The 20335-nt window shown below is 37.4% G+C and overlaps 1 protein-coding gene across 7 annotated transcripts in view; it reads left to right on the forward strand.

Moving 5' to 3' along the window:
• The first annotated feature begins 1119 nt into the window (after nt 1-1119).
• The window catches only part of LOC146004037 (uncharacterized), a 61184-nt gene continuing 41968 nt past the window's right edge, over nt 1120-20335 (forward strand). Inside the window, exon 1 of one of the 7 annotated variants that reach the window (XM_083142620.1) lies at nt 1120-1242. Coding sequence is in view for 1 of the 7 variants with exons in the window: in XM_083142623.1 (XP_082998749.1) it covers nt 12033-12037 (5 nt within the window). In the remaining 6 variants the exon portion in view is untranslated. Of the gene's footprint in view, nt 1423-11101; nt 11125-11999; nt 12038-20335 lie in introns of those variants that run through there. The other 6 variants (XM_083142617.1, XM_083142619.1, XM_083142616.1 and 3 more) reach the window with 6 other exon arrangements.

Raw genomic sequence — 20335 nt, forward strand, 5'->3', positions numbered from 1 at the left:
AGCGACATGAATGACGGTAGGCATCGCCCCCTGGAGGTAGGGGGGGATAGAGCTACAGCAGGGTCAGCTTTCCCTTTGCATACCAGCTCTGTCGCGGCATCAAGGGATAAAAGATTCGAGTCACTGACCTTTCCAAGAAATACCTACCTGCTTTGCTTCCCTTCTTGACAATAAGCCCTCTGCTCAAGTAGTCGATTGTTCGTCTGGAAATGAGACATGTTCGGTCATTTCGACTAATATTAGTCGGAATGTTGCCGACTGAAATCAGTCGAAATGTTTCCGACTAATATTAGTCGGAATGTTTCCGACTAATATTAGTCGAACGACTAATCCAACTAATATTAGTCGAACGACTAATTCGACTAATATTAGTCGAACGACTAATTCGACTAATATTAGTCGACTAATTTTTTCAGTCAACTAATTTTCATTAGTCGATAATTTTTTCGATGGTTTTAATAATCGACTAATATTAGTCGACTAATGCCCATCACTACTAGGGGTGTGCGGGATCTAGGTGTATGCGGGATCCCGAAAAGTCGCGACCGGGATCGGGAAAAAAATTACCGTCCCGATCCTAACTTCGAGAAATGATTTACCGACTTTTCGAGATCCCGAGCGGTCGGGAAATACCGGATGGTCATTTTAAAAAGTCGTTAATTTTCGACGTTTTCTGCTTTGTAAGTGTCTGGAACTTATTGTAAATTATTAGTTTTTATTCCAGAAATTTAAAAACAATCACGTGAGGTGAAAATGACGTGTAGAATTCGAGATTTCAAGAGCTTCGTGAAATTTCGGACATTTCCGTCCGTCGGGAAATTACGAATTTTTACCGTCCCGAATGTCGGGATTTAAAAAAAATCCCGTACCCACGAAAACAATTCTGTCCCGCACACCCCTTGAATCCCAAAAAGTCTGGACCTGGATCGGGAAAAAATATTTCCGTCCCGATGCCGACTTTTCGTGATCCTGAGCAATCGGGAAATACCGAATGGTCATTTTAAAAAGTCGTTAATTCTCCCGATTTTTGCATTGTAAAAGTCTGGAACGTATCTAGAATTGTTAGTTTTTGTACCAGAAATGCAAAAACAATTATTTAAAGTGAAAATGACGAAGAATTCGAGATTTCTAGAGCTTCGGGAAAATTTCCCGTCCCGAAAATTTTCCGACTTTGTCGCTGTTCATGACGTTAATAGTTCGATCTGGCCATACTGTGTGTTTACAACATGGATTCCAATACAGGTAACCATAGCAGGTAAACTGCCTATGCTATGTAATGCAAGAAGAATATATATTTTCTTACAGAACAGGAACACAAAGTGAGAAATGCACAGTGCGAACTTGAAGTATGAATAGTGAGTTTAATGTGTCTCCGGCTTATACTACTGTTACCAGGTATTGTTCTCGACATCTACGTTAAAGGTAAGGACACGTAAGATTGACTTGTAGTCTATAACGAAGGACAAATCATTATATTGTAATGCCCATTTGTTGTTATATTCTTTTTAGGGTACATTTTATTTGTTCATTGGTATATTGAAGAATAGTCACAAAAAACAGTTCAAAACATTCCAGAGAAGAGGTGGCTTGACGCGAGTTGTTTGCTGCTGTGGGTCCTGGCCTTATATGAATAACATTTTTGGCTGGTGTCTTTTCCTTGTTCTGTTGGCATTTCGTATCCCAAACAAACCCATTCTTGCCCTTCATTGTTTCTCCTTGCACTTTTATAACAGTTCCGATAGTGTTTTCCTCACCACTTCTTGGTACGCTTGGCTTTATTCTTTTAACTGAAAGAATTAAACTTTCTCCAATGGTATCAAACCCCATAGTGCATCATACCCTCCTTCTGAACATACATATTCAGAACTTCCAATACTACTTACTAACAACTAATTTTTAAGGTGGCAGAGAAGTGCATTGAATTTAAGCTTCAAATATAAGGATATTCCTTACTTAAACCAAAATGTTATTCTAAAACAAAATTACAATTAAATCCAATTTCAAATATAATTCCAATATATTATCCAAATCAACATAATGTAACCCATCATTTTATCATCAAGTATCATTTTTCTTTTTCCGAGGCTGCTCTGGTGTAGTAGAAATTTCAATTTTTTGTACTACTTCTACTTCCAAAGAATCTTAAGTCTACTAATCTGATATTCCCCGGACAGATTTCTTCATTTTTACAGAAGAAACTATTTACAGTAATAAGTCCCTGTAGCATTGTCTAACATCTGGAAGGTGTTTTGTGTGATGTGGGAATGTTTCGTAGCGGAAATTCAAACATTGACGCATAGCCCCACGAACCATTTCCGGTAAGGTTAGGTTAGGTAGGGTCACGTATAGGGTACAATAGTTAAAAATTTTGTTCGAAAAAAATGTGTAGCCCCACACACCATTCTCGCATAGCCCGACGAACCAGGCACATAGCCCCACAAACCATTTGCGGAAACGTGCGTTCTTCAGTTACAGAAACACTTTTTTTTAAAAGAAAAAATGCAATCACTTTGATCAAAAAAAAAACGTGAATACACGTTAATGAGTGTTCCGCGAAGCAGATAGGTAAGTACAAATGTCAAAAATTGACAAAACAAAGAAGTTATAGGTGTCCGGGGAATATCAGATTACCACCTTGGTACTAGTTTACTATCCTTCGGACACATTTATTTATTTTTACAGAAGAAACTACTTACTGTAATAAGTTCCTGTAGCATTGTCGAACATCGTCAAGGTGTTTTGTGTGATGTGGAAATGTTTCATAGCTGAAATTCATGTTGTTCGTTGAAAATTAATTCTCCGACGGAGAATAGCGTTTGGCGCGTACACCTTCATACACCATTCTTCTTCTTCTTCTTCATGCATCACTCGTCGTGATTGTGTTTTGTTCATGTTCATTGGGTATCCAGTGTTTTGAACTGTCTGCATTTGCAACGAGAGTTAGAAGGATGGTGTGTCGCTAGCCCCACGAACCATTGGCACGTGGTTAGGTTAGTTCGGTTAGGTGAGGCAAACATAGTTAAAATTTGGTGTTGTGTTAGTATCAGGATCTAGAAATTGGAAATAATTGCGAACCATTGATGGTAGCCCCACGAACCATTGGCGCTAGCCCCACGAACCATTGGCGCTAGCCCCACGAACCATTGGCACATGGTTAGGTTAGGAAACATAGTTAAAATTTGGTGTCATGTTAGTATCAGGATCTAGAAATTGGAAATAATTGCGAACCATTGAAGCTAGCCCCACGAACCAATGGCGCGAGGTTAGGTTAGTTCAGTTAGGTTAGGAGACAGTTAAAATTTGGTGTCGTGGTAGTATCAGGGGTATATATATATATTATATATATATATACAAAAAAAATCGCGAAAATCGACAGTTTCCATTCCGAAAACTAATGCCTTATTTTTGCTTATTTTGCAATTTCTAGATGTTTCCAACTTATTCCAGGACGGATAGCCCCAAAAACGATTCACGGATAGCGCCACGAAAGATTACAATTTTCTTCGTAAAAGAACGCGAAAAAAATGTAAAAGAAATAGATCTGATGAACTTTGTTCATGGGCATTTCTTGGTTCCGAAGGTTGAAACACTGCATAACAATTGAAAATCGAGGAAAGACAAGCCCGACGCGTCATTATGTAGGAAGGTGTACGTTCCATATTGTGTGTGAGGCAAGCGGAAAGGCTAGGAGAAAGAAGTACTGGTAATGTGAAAAATTGATCTTACTTTCATCAAAACAACGTTGATACACCTTCAGGAATGTTCTGCGAAGCAGATACGTAAGTACGAATGTCAAAAATTGACGAAATGAAAAAATTAGAAGTGTCCAAAGGATAGTAAATTTTTACCATTTTAACTTCAGATTAGTAAATTTTTACCATTTTAACTTCAGATTTGTGATTAGGTGCCCTAAATTAGTGAGTATGAGAAATATGAACGAAATTCGAGAAGGGTCCGGTATTGTAAAGTCATACCAAATCCGATAAGGGTAGGGACATGTCAAACTGGCATCTAAGTTATAGAAAAAAATATCCACATACAACACAGGAACGCAGAGTCCACCTGCACTCGATACCAGTAAGTCGGCAACTGACAAGAGAAAGCACTGCTGTCGTGGGGAGCACCTGGAAGGGAGAAGAGAGGGAGGGGATCCTACTAACCTCTACTTCCGTGTAAAATTTACATACACTACCTATGTAGGGTTAGCGAATATAGTTTTGTGTCGGAACAGTAAAACACCAGGGTCTCTAATGCAGCATTTTAATATGAGATCTGAGTTGTCATAAATACTTATGTTTGAAAACTACTTTATTAAATACTGTGCAAATAACATGCATAAAATGGTGCTATGCATTTCACCCCAACCAGGCAGGCCTTTAAAATTAGAAGAATTTAAGTTTCTTCTTACCCAGAATGTGGAACGACCAAAGTCCGCACATCAACATTCAACATAACTGCAACATTACAGACATGTAATAGTAGATAAACTGTATTGTAAGCAATAAGTTATTGTCATAGAAAGGTATCCCACTTTAAATTTTTAAAAATCGGGACATAGAGTAAAAAAAAAGGGACTGTCCCAGCTAAATTGCAACATGTGATCAACTTATGGTAGGAACATGGATGCTTGTACTTTTTAAAAAAATACAAATCCTCCCATGATAATATTGTGGCCAAGATTGTTACCTGGTAATCCATAGATTCCATGTATAATTGCTGGTGCAGTGAGCACACTGGCTGAGATTGGACAATTAAATTGTTACACACCTACGAGGAAGTACACATACATATACATGCATTAGAGCTGAGCTAATACCGATGTGATGTATTGGTATCGGCCAATACAAGTGGTATCGGTATTGGTAGCAAGTGGTGTTGCAAAACCACTTCAACAAAACTTGGATACTGGTATATATCACCAAAAAAAGTAACTTTTCCTCATAAACATTACCTCAAAAGTGCTTAGTTTTTGCATTCTTAAGTGCTTAAAATCTAATGTGTATTTATGCAACCCAACACTTCAAACGATCACTCTGACATAACTTCCATGGGCACGTGGCAGGGCTGCCACTAGCGTCAATTGACAGTCTTACCTAAGCAAAATACAAAAGAATAATGATACTTACAATGTTGTAATATGTATTTACAGTACTTACAAACTAACCAAGACATAGAATTTCCAACAAGCGTGGACTGAAATTCAAATGTTCATTATAAAAAGTCTATTGTCTTCTGACTGTCATGCAATATCAATAATCACAAAAGAGGTTTGTGACAGATGTTGATGAAATTGAACAATCAAATGCTGCATAATGTGCAGCATGATGCAATGCCAGGGGCACCGGGTTCGAACATGCAGACTTTAACAATTTGTTCAGAAATTATGCCTTGGCATGTAGCAAAACTTTTTTTCATGTTCGTCACATAATATGGGAGCAAGCCCTTGACTGGGAACAAAATAATATTAAGGGTAAAACATATAATTTTATTGTCTGTGTATGCACTAATTGACTTTTTTCCTGTTATACAACACACCGAAGAATTTAGTTTTTCTAATTTCTTATGTCCACTGTATCCGAACCACTACATGTCTCCACCAGGTATCGATTCCAGTGTGACATCCTTTCCTGTCATATATGTATGATGTATGATTGATATGTGCCATTGCATTTCTGTGTTTACGCCAGTTACAGTAGGTGCAATGACCAATTGATGTATCTTGTTTGACTGTCTAGGTTGTTCACCCTCCCCTCCCCTCTCCTTGTTCCCCTACGTTGCATTGTTTTAGGATGCTGCATATTCTCATTTCTTCCCTGGATAAGCTGTAAGCCATTTCCCAACATTGAATATCATCAATTACGTTCATTCTTTCCTACACTCTCCCACAGCGTCAAAATCCTCTCATCTTCTGCAGGATCCATTCTAAAATGGCAAACTAGACAGCTTGCGGCTGGTTATAAAGATCGGGAATATAAAATTTATAGTTCGCACTGGGTGGATACGATCAGGTCCGAAAGTAAAACTTGTTTTCGCTAGGCCTGGAGCCAAACTGAGAAGTGATGAGAGAGTGGAGTGTGTGGCATTTTGCCCGTATCATTGGGTTTTTTCAGGTTATGTTTATTTATATATTTTAAAAATGAAATTCAATTTTCCCTGACAGTATTATATTGAAAATTTGTATTGTTTTAGTCCACTGAATCAAAAACTATTTAATATTTTCTGTTAACATAGTTAAGAATTGACAATCAAGGTCTTACAGCTTGAAATGATTAAATTGAAATCATACATAAACCATTCCGTAACAGACCATTGAGGGTCCAGGCCTACCTACCGACTGCTGGCCACACTCCCACCGGATCCTACTCTTACAGGGCGATGTGTGGTCAGCACGATGAACCCCCAGTCATCTTTGTAGGATTTCATAACCGGGTTATGCTACTCATTCATAGCTCCCCAATTTAATCATGATGGTGAGTGGTCACCAGTCTCATACAAAGGCCGAAATCTCAGGAGAAAATCTGTTACATTTCCCCAATGAGACTCAAACCTGCACATGTCCCATAGCCAGAGCCCAAAGCATGACCTCACAGCCACAGTGCTATTTGACCAACTGTTTGATTCTACTCTTGCTGGATGGCATAATAGTTAATATATCTATGATGAGTTCCCAGGGTTGCACATTGCAATACTGTACTAATACTTGATAACTTTCGTGGTTTAGTAAACCTCTGTTGGGGAGTTGTTAGCACAGCATGCTGCAATGCCAGGGGCACCGGGTTCGAATCCTGGTTTTGATGTGGATGTTTGTGTTTGTTCCAATTATAATACAGAGAGCTGGCCCCCGTGGCAGAGTGGTTGGCAGATTGCGCTAAGATGGTAGGGGTCCCAGGTTCGAAACCTGGTCTAGGCATGGATGTTTATAAGTGTTCATTCATCAAATCATCACTCATCCCCATCGTCACAAAAGTGCCACAAGAAGCAAAGTAAAATAAAAGCAAATCACTCAATCGATAATATAGAGAAAATTCATGTGTGTGAAAATTGAGAAAATAGAGAGAAGGGGGATACTACTGCTTAGGGGTATTACTTTTATTACAAATGTAAAAAAAAAGTAGACAGGCTGGCTGTCATGCAGACGACCCGGGTTCGAATCTTGGGGTGGGTGATCTAAGGTCTTGCCCTGCACAAAGCAGCTCTGGAACTCACCCAGCCTAAAATCAATGGGTCCTGGGGGTAAAGGTAGCCAGAGTTTGGTTGTGATCACATCACCTTTCCGAGATCAAGAATATGTTGGACCTTACCCCCATATCCCCTGAATGTGCCTTCATGGTGCAGTGCTATATGCACGGGGAACTATACCTTTACCTACTATACAACATACGGTAGCTACACACACACTTTTAAATCTGCTTCAATACAGTTTGTTCACACTTGTGTTTTCGCATTATTTTTGTGGATGTTTCAAGTTTATATATCTCCTCCGTGTATTAACTATGCCAAAATTATAAGGCTGACATATTTTATTATCCAAATGCCATACCATATCCATCCTTCAAAATATCTGGTTGCTAGGAAACTAACAGTTCCTGTGCACAAAACCTATTTGGATCCCAACATACATATGCACTATATTGTTAAATAAATTTTTTGTCAAGCAGCCTAAAAAATACCCTAAAATATTTAAGTCTCCATTCTTTATGTCCAAAAATTTAGTTTAGGCAGATATTTGAAAGTGGCATCAGAATTTGGAGCTACCTCAGAATATAAAAAATCAATATTTCATCTGCCATCTTGCTTTCAAGAAATGCAAATGCAAAATAAAATCATTGCCTTGGTGTATCTACTTGCAAGATGAATTTCAGCTAAAGAACTCTAAATTTGCTACAGATATTGTAGTCTCAAAATTGTTGACTTTCCCTCACCCTTCCTAAACCACACACTATATTACAGAGTTTTTATTAAAAACTTCAAGCTTCAAGTCCTAATGTAGCTGAGACTTGGGTTTTTTAATCTACGAAAATCTAACCTCAGATATTGGCATATCTTAAAACTCTCACAAGACATGTTAACTCAGTCTTTCGTCTACCATCTTTGCACATGCCGACAATTTTTTCTCAAATCCTCTAAGTTATCTTGTAACTCAAAAGCTTCACATTTATGGCAAAATGTATGTTTGCGATTTTAGCACCACTCCTCTCCTAATCTATGAAAAATAATTTTAAAAGCTTTACTGCAAATATATGTACTGACGAATTATCTACAATGTCTGAGTTTAGTTCCTTATACTCCGAAAATGCATTGTAGACAGTTTTGGGGAAAAAGACAGCATGGTATAGAGCGTGCGTGCAACATGACGAAAATCAGTTTTTCATTCACCATCTTTTAGCACATTATTCAATTTCACTCACATGTAATACCATTGCATTGTGTCAAGTTTTCTAACTGCAGAAAAAATATGTTATCATGGTCACTAAGTAGATGACTTGACTTTTTTTGCCCATCCACCCCACCCATGCTCCTCCTAAATCGTGCATTATGTTTCGATAATTTTATTGTGAATTTACAGTGCAAGTAATGTCACAATGCTCCTGAAAGTTTTATGCACAAAGTTCGGAATTGTAGTCTCTAAAAAGGTTGAAAATGTCAAAAATTGTCAAAATATGAAAGTGTTTACTTGAGTACCTACCGCACACCCCCTATTTTTAAGAAAAAAGAATTTATGGAAGATTATGAGAGTGAATATATCCTGAAAAAACCACTATAACTTGTACTACATTAATTATTTTGAGTATTATAAGCTTCATTTTCTGGGCCATCACCAGGCCCGACCCTAATTAATAACACCTTGCCCTTGGATAAATCAGAGCATGCAGGCAGAGGGATGCATGAATATAGATTGATGACATAAATAGTACTAACCTCCCCTGGGTTAATAGGTTCATTAAATCATGTTGTGCAATTATTATGAATGCCTCTAATTGATTTTCCTGTGTGATGTTAATCATGATTCCACATGCTTGCTACTATCCATTCTTTAAGGGTTTAAGTTCATTCATGGGCAACCTTGAATAGGTGTACAATCAGAAATAAGGCCATTTTACAGTCACGTCTGTAATCCTTGGGGGGGATTGATCGGACTTTGGACTAACCCTGTGATTCTGCTGCCATTTTCATCAAGATGGGCTTGTTTTTACATTTGAGTTGGTGTAATACACTGCTGTTTGTGAAAATTGCAACACCAAGAAGGAAACGTATGATTGAAATGAACTTTATACAACAGATTAGGTACATGGCAATACACAAATGATTAGGGTTACAGACCTGTATATGATCTCTGACCTTGAGAATTCAGTATGGTGTGAAGTCCCCATGTGTTGCAAACAGAGCCTCTACACGTTGTGGCATGGAATCAAGGAGGGCCTGGATATGTTCCTGGGGAATCTCCCTCCATGCGGTTTGTATGCGAGTCCACAAAGCATCAACAGTGGTTGCTGGAGGACCATGACGAACAAGTTGCCGACCAACCATATCCCGGACATGTTTGATGGGCGACATGTCAGGTGAACGTGCAGGCTAGTGAAGCAGTGGTAACGGTCATTCTTCGAAGACAGCTTGCACATTCCTCGCCACATGTGGCCGGGCATTGACCTGCTGAAATATGGCATGTGGAGTTGCCTGAAGGAGGGACAGTGCCTTGGGCTCTAAAACCTCCCTGACGTAGCGGTTGCTGTTCAGATTGCCTTCAATACGTAGGAGGGGAGATGACACGTTGTGTCCAATGGCGCCCCAAACCATCACACTTGGCGTTTGTCCGCTATGCCACTCAACAATGCAGGTTGCCAGATTGCGTTCACCACGGTAGCGTCTAACACCTATGCGGCCATCACTGTAAGATAAGTTTAAGCGGGACTCGTCCGAAAACACTACATTTTGCTACTTAGCATGCCAGCGATGGTATTCACGTGCCCATTGCAGTCTGAGGCGTTTGTGGTTTCTGGACAATGGAAGCCGATGCAATGGCATGCATGCCACTAGCCCAACCCGCAGCAGACATCGTCATACCATCGATGCAGACAGGTCCACAACCGTTGTAGTGCTCCAGGGTCGAGCCAACACTGTGGACGAAGCTGTACGGTCCGTTACAGCCATGCGGACAAGATGGCGGTCATCCCGTGCTGTGGTCACATTGCGTGGTCCAGTACCTGCTCGTCGCTGTGTACGACCCTCTTCTATCCACTGGCTCCACACACGCATCACTGTCGTAGCAGCATGCCCTGTACGAGCCGAAATGTCATGGTATGACCAACCCGCTTCCCGGAGACCGCTCATTCTGCCCCGTTTGAACACACTCACATGCTGATATTGCATCCTTTGACGTCGACGAGGCATACCAGCACTTGCTTTCACGTTTCCACTTCGTTTGACGGCTCTTGACTGACTGAGCTTGGTGTAACACTGACCTTTTTGGTCACACAAGAGAGGGCCTACATACACGCCATCTCTCTGCAATCCTAATCACTTATTGCTGTTCTACACATCCTCCGAGTTTGGATTCATTTGGGCCATTATTTCTGGGTGTTGCAATTTTCACAAACAGCAGTGTACAATCCAAGGAGAGATGGCTTACTCAGTTATTTTCATTTTAATCAGATACATGTTTTTATTGAACCTGTTCAGAACCACTGTGACCACTGGTGGCATTTAACACATCATTTCTCGTACGATTAACATGCTACTTCTCTTGAACAAAAATGTTTGAGTTCATTTTATTTCAAATTTAATTGTTTGTTCATTACATGTATGAAAGTGTGACATATTTGAATTTGTTTCCAATTTGTGGGGTGGAAATTTCTTCAAGAATATGCTTTATATTTGTTATTGGTTGTAACGATTTTCTTGCATTATAAAAGCATTATTGATATTCATTAAAATAATGTTGTAAAACTCATCACAATTCGGGTCTCTCTTCACCTCTAACTAAGTTCGCAAGTGTCGCTACTCAGTTGTTACACGTAATTTCCTCACAAACTCATAGATGTCTCTGCCTACCAGCAGCCTTGCTTCTAATCGAGGGAAGAGATGACTCGCAGTGTTATGTTTGAATACCTGCTCAACAGACATTGGGTAAGAACTACAATCACGTTATTGACTCGCACCATTCATTGCCAGTGTATACGCCGATGCAATACGAACTTGATTTACACAATGTATATACTCTTGATTTTCTACTGGGACTTCAAGGGCTGGCTGAGAATTGGTGCCCGCTACTAACTACATTGTGTGATTGATGTAAGAGAGAATTCGGGTGATAAATTCGCAGATGTCTTTTTTTGATATTGTCATGTCAGATTGGAGATCTGATGCAACATTCCATTTTGCCCAAGGTTCATTCCATGCCAAACAATCCAATTGTGGTTGCATGACTATTTTGGAAAAAAATCATTTTTAGAACATATGTTTGTAGGTGTTTCTAGATATCAAAACCAATGTTCAAAATAAATTATTGTCTTTAGTTCTCCTGAAGTAGCCATTTTTCCAACATGGCGCATGACTTTCTTTTCTCATATAGCACCTTTCAGAAACCTTAATATCTCAGAAACCATTAAAGCTAGAGACTTGAAACAAAATTCATTTTGTAGCTAATGAAGTATACTCTCTATGATCAAGTATGTTTTGCTTAAAATTGCATCGTAAGTACGAAAATTATGGTGGAAATTGTGGTAACGATATTTAAAAAATTGGATTTTTATACCCGATTTTTTCAATGAAGTGGTTTAGTCTAAGGCTTGATTTTTTTCATGTGTAGACCAGCCTACAGGGTGTCTGTAAATAAAATATCAGTGCTTAGAAATTCAACCCTTTTTTACAGCATGGGCTCAAACATGGCTGTTCATTTAATTTTGATAGTTTTCGGGTTAAATATCTCAGATGGTTCCTCTTGAAAAATTCTGAAATTTGGCACAAAGGAAGCCCTGCACGATCTAACTCACAGTAAAAATCTCAACTTTTAGATTCAACTCGTTTTGGTCAATATGAGGTAACGTATGTCACCTAATTTCTGACATTGCAAAGTAAGGTTGAACTACATTCCATACTTACAATAATGAAGTCTTTGCTTTCTCTTCTTTAAATTTGGGTTAAATAAAGCCACAGAAAATATAGTAACATAAGGTTTAAATAGTTGACTTACCAGAAATTGAAATTACAAGGTATGACAATTGAAAATCTGCAAAATCTCATTGCAAAAGGTATGATTTATTAGGTACCAATGGCCAGTTGGTGTTGTCAGCTACAGTTTCCTTTTCATTATCTTTGTTAAATCAGGCAGAATTCTTTGTTCTTTCATTAAGTTCCTAAGTAAATTATCAGGAACTTTCAATTCATCACATATATTTTTTCTTGACTAAGTGGTAGCAATCAAACTGATGATTCTGACCTTTTCAACATTAGTTTTTGCTAATTGACATTTTTCTTCTTATAATTTCAATTATATAATTGTACTGGCCATGCAAAGGATTATCACACTTGCTTTCCTTTGCACTCCATGTATGATGTGAATAGTTTTCGATCAAGAGCACTTTATTGTCTTCAACTTTCCAGTTTCCTTTGCACTCCTTGTATGATGTGAATAGTTTTTCGAGCAAGAGCACTTTATTGTTTTTCTGCAATCAGCCTCCTCAGTTTTGAAACAGGAGACACATCAAAAACAGAACAGACTAAATGCATTTCCTTTCGTTTTTCTTGTGTTCGCACAATGACTTTACATTCTGGCATATAAGTGAGTCACTTTCTCCAGATATGAAAATTTTACTCCAACATGTCAGGCATATTGATTTAACTGGTATAAGGCTTACCTGACACTTTTTTGCCTTACCATATGATGCAAATTGATTTTAAAAATTCCCTTACTTAACTTTTTCTTTAAGTGGTAGGCACAACATACTTTACCATATAAACATCTATTTTCAATGGTATTTGCATATTGTCTCTAAGCCATCCACCTATAGTCTTGACCTAAGAAGTGTTTATCATTTTCACTGAGTTCGTTAAGATTAATTAGGTCTTTGGGAACCTTACCAAAAGTGTATTTTTGACAGTCCTCTCCAGTTAAGAATTCTACAGAACACTCCATTTCCAGTCACAGCTAATGATCATTTACAAGTCACTACTCTCGGCACATTAGGCAAAGGAAGAATGACAGCAGAAATTGTCCACCCACAGATCAGTTTCAGGCTCACCTCACATCCTATCAAAACATGTCTCTGAATCTTCTGCTATGCATGACTCGCATCGACTTCAACGAATGTCTTTTCTTGAGGAAAAAATATTTATATATATATTCTACCAGCTTTGACCCTCCAAAATAAATAGCCTACTTTCAGTGGAGTGCCCAAGGAGGGATTGGTTGTGGGTCAATATCCAATACCTTTAGCCTAGTATTCCATAAACAATTTCATCGGTTAGGTTAGGTTAGGCAAAAACAGGGTTTATTCTTAAAAAGTATATGTAACCCCATCCCCTCCCTTTTGAAATTCTTGAGCATGCCACTTCCTGTCTTAAGCTGCATGTACTGCTATATTTAAAAAATGTTGGGGAAGCTCAGTTTTGTAGCTGACAATACCAACTGCCCATTGGCACCTAATAAATCACACCTTTTGCAATGAGATTTTGCAGATTTTCAATTGTCATACCTTGTAATTTCAATTTCTGGTAAGTCATTTAAACCTTGTGTTACTATATTTTATGAGACTTTATTAACCCAAATTTTAAAAAGATTGATTGATTGATTTAGTTTATTTTACTTCGCGTTTTGTGCCTCTTGGCTAATTTGCGAAGATGGTGATGAGTGATGAAATGATGAAATTGATGAATGGACATTCACAAACAACCAAGCCCGACCAGAATTCGAACCCGGGACCCTTGGCATCGCAGCACGATGTGCTACCACTCGGCCACAGGGTCGGGCCAAATTTTAAAAAGAGAAAGAAAAGACTTCATTATTCTAAGTATGGGATGTACAGGGTGGCTTAAGTCACTTAACACCAACGATACAAGGCCACTGCAGCGTGCAACATGGAAATGGTGATGACCAATCGTTATCAGGCCAAGGGGCCATCTTGAATTCAACTTCAGAATTTTAAATGGGAAGGAGGTGATATAATATATCAAATCAGGCTAGAATTTCACGAGAAATGCAATGGTGAAGGTTTTTTCGATGTATCTTTAACCAGTAAAAAGTTATGACTGAATTCTTGTACCAATTTGCTCCTTTTCGAGGTGTTAGAAAAATGCCTTAAAATTTGTTTAGTGCATCGGTAATGCATCGAGATCAAAGTGATGTCTAGTGAGAGAAGTTCGCATGCCATTGCACACGATTTAATCGGATACATCCACGAAGAGCTGCACATTATGAATGGTTGTCGCGAACAATTTACAGTGTGACGCTTCCATTGAATTAAAAGTCCTTCACAGTGAAAAGGCTAATGTTTATGTTCATAAGGAAGTTCATAAACAGAATATGCGACCCTTGTCATCTGATAAAATAACTTTGGACAGAAATTGCTTCACAACGTTCCCATAGTGTTCTGATGTCCCTCCCTATTGGAAAAAAAAACCCTCTGTAAAAAGTACCTTCTTCCATAAGCAAGGATGAAAAACCTGTTTATTTAACAAATCCAAGTAACCCTAAGCATTTAAGGTTCCGTTGATGAAAAATTGACTAACCAATCGTGTTCCACACAGCACGACACACCATTAACTTACCAGCACTAACCATTCAGCTTTGAGCTGTCGAAAATGGGTTATCAGATAGTTTAACCTTACTTTGCAATGTCAGAAAGTATTTGACATACGTTACCTTATATTGACCAAAACGAGTTGAATCTAAAATTTGAAATTTTTACTGTGAGTTAGGTTCATGCAGGCGTTCCTTTATGCCAAATTTCAGAATTTTTGAAGAGGACCCATCTGAGATATTTAACCCCGAAAACTGTCAAAATTAAATGAATGGCCATGTTTGAGCCCATGCTGTAAAAAGGGCTGAATTTCTAAGCACTGATATTTTATTTACAGACACCCTGTAGGCAGGTCTACACATGAAAAAAAAATCAAGCCTTAGACTAAACCCCTTCATTGAAAAAGTCGGATTTAAAAATCCAATTTTTTAACTATCGTTACCACAATTTCCACCATAATTTTCGTACTTACGATGCAATTTTGAGCAAAACATACTTGAATATCATAGACAGTATACTTCATTAGCTACAAAATGAATTTTGTTTCAAGTCTAGCTCTAATGGTTTCTGAGATATTAAGGTTTCTGAAAGGTGCTATATGAGAAAAGAAAGCCATGCGCCATGTTGTAAAAATGGCTGCCCCAGTAGAACTAAGGACAATATATATTTTTTAACATTGGTTTTGATATCTAGAAACTTGTACAAACGAATGTACTAAATATGAAATTTTTCTAAAATGGTCATGCAACCAATTATTTTAAAATTATTTCATTTGGCATGGAATGACCCCAAAGAATACGTAGAGGGACCAGATTGCTTGTGATACATATACAGAGACCATGACATTTATTTTAGGACTATGGCATGTAATTATGTCTACTTCAGAAATCTACCTTCCGTATTTTGTCAATGAGGACTTTACGTAAGGACCTTGTTACCAAACTTCATGAGTATGCATTATTGCAAGCAACAAGTGATTTTGACTGTGCCCAATTATGCCGAGATTTCACGGTAACATCATGTGCCCGTGATAAGAAGTGAAAAGCCCAGGGTTGTCCCAGGTGGGCCCAGCCCAGTTTTCCCCAGGCGGGTTTTTTTTCTTCAGAGAAACCCACTCAAAATTTGTTGTTTTTTTTTTCAGAAAATAATGTATATTATTGCTTTAAATAATTGTGAGGTTCTAGAATTGTCAACAGTTTGAGAAAACTTGTCAAATAAAGGCTTAGCTAAGCTTGTAATACTCAAAACAATTAACGTGGTACAAGTCACAGTGCTTTTTTTTTTTCAGAATATGTTTCTCAAATCATGCTAGAAATAGACTTTTAACACAAATAATACAAACATATGTCCTAGAAACAAAAATCAAGAGGGTCTGAAATATTTAGATAAAACATTGAACAAACAAAGCTTATAATTTTTAAATGTGGTGGCACTTTAGATATCATTCACTTCCGTATTTGGGCAAGCCACATAGTTTCACCTGTGACAATCAATTTTTACAAAATTTAGTATAGTGCAAATGTTCTGTTTTCTTTCCAAAGCCTCCCTCCCTCCAGTCCAGTGCATTGATTGAATGTAATGGGTTTCTTGCCCAGGTAGGATAAATGTTATTTGTGCTTAGGAGCTCTATACCTAAAAAGTTGAGCACTCTCATACTCTACCACAATTTTATTTTTTTTCCTAAAAATAAGGTGTGTTGGGTTCTCAAGTAAATACAATTCATACGTGTACTTTCATATTTTGACCATTTTTGACATTTTCAAACCTTTTTATATACTGCAATTTCCAGCTTTGTGCATAAAACTTTCAGGAGCATTGTGACATTACCTGCAATGCAAATTCACAATAAAATTATTGAAAAAAATAATGCACGATTTAGGACGAGCATGGGTGGGGTTGAAGGGCAAAGAAAGAGAAGTCATTATTTATTGACCATCATAACATGTATCTGCTGCTAGAAACTTGATAGACTGCAAAAGTATTACATGTGAGTGAAATTAAAGTTTGTGTTTCAAGATAGTGAATGTAAAACTGATTTTCCTCATGTTGCACGCACGCTCTTCTGTGCCATGCTCTCTTTTTCCCTGAAACTGTCTAGAATACATTTTCAGAGTATAAGTAACTAAACTATCAGTCACTGTACAGTGTATATAATTCATCAGTTCGCAATTTTGCAGTGAAACTTTTAAAAGTATTTTTAATAGTTCAGGAGAGGAGTGGTGCTAAAATCGCAAACATACATTTTGCCATAAATGTAAAGCTTTTGCAATTTTTATAGTTACAAGATAACTTAAAAGATTGGTGTCATATTATATTAAAGAAAAAATTGTCACCATGTTTATAGATGGTGCACAACAGACTGATTTAACATGCCTTTCAAGAGTTTTAAGTTATGCCAATATTTGAGATAATATTTTCATAGATTAAGAAACCCAAGTCTCAACTATGTTAGGACTTGAGCTTGAAGTTTTTAATAGGAAGGGTGGGGGAATGTCACCAATTTTGAGACCAGGATATCTGTAGCACATTTAGAGTTTTTAAGCTGAAATTCATGTCACAAATAGATACACCCAGGAAATGATTTTATTTTGCATTTGCATTTGTGGAAAGCATTTCAAGATGGTGGATGAAAAATTGAGTTTTCATATTCTGAGGTAGCTCCAAATTGTGTTGCCACTTTCAAATATCTGTGTAAAGTACATTTTTGGACATTATGAAAAGAGACTTAAATATTTTAGGGCATATGGCTTGACAGATATTTATTTTTAAATATAGTGCATATGTATGTTAGGATCCAAATTGGGAGTCACTAATGTTTTTTGTTTTTTTCATGGGAACTGTTAGTTTCATAGCAACCAGATATTTTGGAGAATGGATATGGTATTCCATTTGGATGAAATCAGCCAAGACAATAAAATATGTCAGCCTTAAAATTTTGGCATGGGCAATACACGGAGGAGATATTTTAACTTGAATCATCCACAAAAATAATGGGAAAACACAACTGTGAACAAAATGTATTGAAGAATATTTAAAAGTGTGTGTGCAGCTGCCGTATGTTAGATAGAAGGTAAAGGTAAAGTTCCCCATGCACATAGCATTGTGCCATCAAGGCTTGAGGGAATATGGGGGTAGGACCCTATATTTTCTTGATCTCTGCCATTTTGGAGATGGTAATCACAACCAACCTCCAGCAGCCTTTATTCCCCCATGACCCATTGATTTGAGAATGGGTCAGTTCCAGAGCTGCTTTACGCAGGGACAAGATTGGAAAAATTCCGACCTTAGATCACCCACCCCAAGATTCAAACCCGGGTCTTCTGCATGGCAGTTAGACAGCCTGTCTACTTTTTTTTTTTTACATTTGTAATAAACGTAATACCTCTAAGCAGTAGTATTCCCCATTTTCTCTCTATTTTCTCTGTATTCTCATTGGGACAAACTCAAACATCTATGTCCGAACCTGGATTCAAACTCGGGACCCCTGGCATTGCAGTGTGCTATGCTAACCACTCTGCCACGGAGGTTGACTATACCACCAAAGCTATCAAGTATTGGTATAGTATTGCAATGTGCAACCCTGGGAACTGATCATAGATATATTAACTGTTATGCCTTCCAGCAAGAGTAGAATCAAATATTTGGTCAATTTTTTAAGAATATAGTATTTGTGTATAAACACTCACCATCATGATTAAATTGGGGGAGCTATGAATGAGTAGCGTACCCTGATCATGAAACCCTTCAACGATGACTGGGGTTTTTAATCGTTCTGACCACGTCACCCCATAACTGTTTGGGTTTTTAATCGTTCTGACCACGTCACCCCATAACTGTTTGGATGATCTCCCACCTCAGAGTAGGATCAGGTGGGAGTGCAGCCGGCAGTTGGTAGGTACGCCTGGCCCTCAATGGTCTATTATGTATGGCACGGGTTATGTATGTTTTTAGTTTATAATCATTTCAATATGTGAGACCTTGATTGTCAATTCTTAACTATGTTAACAGAAAATATTAAATACTTTTTTATTCAGTCAACTAAAACAATACAAATTGAATGTTCCAATATATTACTATCAGGGAGAAATGTATTTCATTTTTAAAATATGTATGTATTTATAATCATAACCTGAAAGAAAAACAATAAAACCCAGTTTTGCCCATGTTTTATCTGAAAAAAAAAAAAACCGAAAAACTCACTTGTTGGGCAAAATGTCAAGCCTGGAAAAGGGTTAATCACACCTAAAGTCTGAAATATTGGAATATTAATGTGCATTAGTAAATAATTGTTCCCTTGGTGCACTGAATGTGCGCAAGTGTCAACACTTCTTTGAATGCTGATAATAAACATTTATTTATTGCGTGGGTTGCAATTTTGCATGAATCATCTCAGTTCACACATTGTATGTTGTGTACGCTTATGGATGTGATCTGTTGAAGAATTTTTCCCATGTACTATATTTTTGCTTACTTCGTTGCAGTTTCCGCAAGTGACAAATTCAACGACTGTGTTCAATATTGGGACAAAATGGTGATCTCTCATAAGTATGGTTCATACTTCCCCATTTTGCCTTCTTTAAAATAAAAATAATTTTTAAATAGAGAAGCTGAGTTTTTGCATGACCAAATGCAATTCACATAGCAACAACAGTCCTAACGTATGTTGTAAAATATGTTGTTGGAAAGAATATTGATGTAAACAAAAAGCAAGGAGGCATTCGCACATGTATAATTTCACATATTTTTTTTTGAGATAGTTGTGGAATCTTTATAAAATATGTTCTGTTATTATGCTATTTAAATTTGATGAATGTTGTTATATTTCTATGTTCCATTATATTCCAAAATTAATATGTTAATACCTCAACCATAATCTTGTTGTCTACTACCAGTATAGAAGGTGCAAATATACTAAGTCATAGTGTAAGAATATACCAGCATTTAATATCAAGAGATAGTAGATAATCTGGTAGTATTTACCTTGGTGTTTAATCTGAGATATGTATGTGCTCCCTCGATTGCCGAATTTCTGAATTGGTTGAATGTTACAAAAGAGAATTTCCTACTTCATCTTTCAAGTGCTCTATGTTTTGGTGCATTTTTGTAAGTACCATTTAGGGACCCTTGATAGAGCTAGAAGTGGCTCGTGACTGCAGGCCGGATGCTTGTAAAGTTAAATACTTTGTACACATTAGGTTGTGGCTTTTTACATGGCCATATTTGATGCTCCACAATTGTTCCAACCCACCTAATACTTTACATGGTTAAAAATTTTGAAAGATGAACTTTTCAATTGCATGATTTTTTTAATTTTTTTTTTTAATTTGTGAAATGAGAATTATTTGACATGGAGAGATAAGATGAGTTTTATTTTGAATGAAATGTTTATTGGATTCAGAGGCAGTATGATGTCGAGATTGTATCTTGATACAAGCAGAGTTAGATGAAGTAAAAAGAGAATTTTCTTATGAAATTATGTTTTGCATGCTCTTGCGATCCCCACTTTAAGCCAAAATGATCATTAAAATTTAAAAAATGTAGTATCACTATGTTCCTACATTTGTAATTTATCATAAGAAATATTAGACACTTATTTAGTG

Source organism: Lepisma saccharinum, chromosome 21 (assembly GCF_977018435.1).
Source record: "Lepisma saccharinum chromosome 21, izLepSacc3.1, whole genome shotgun sequence".
Taxonomy (NCBI): Eukaryota; Metazoa; Arthropoda; class Insecta; order Zygentoma; family Lepismatidae; genus Lepisma; species Lepisma saccharinum.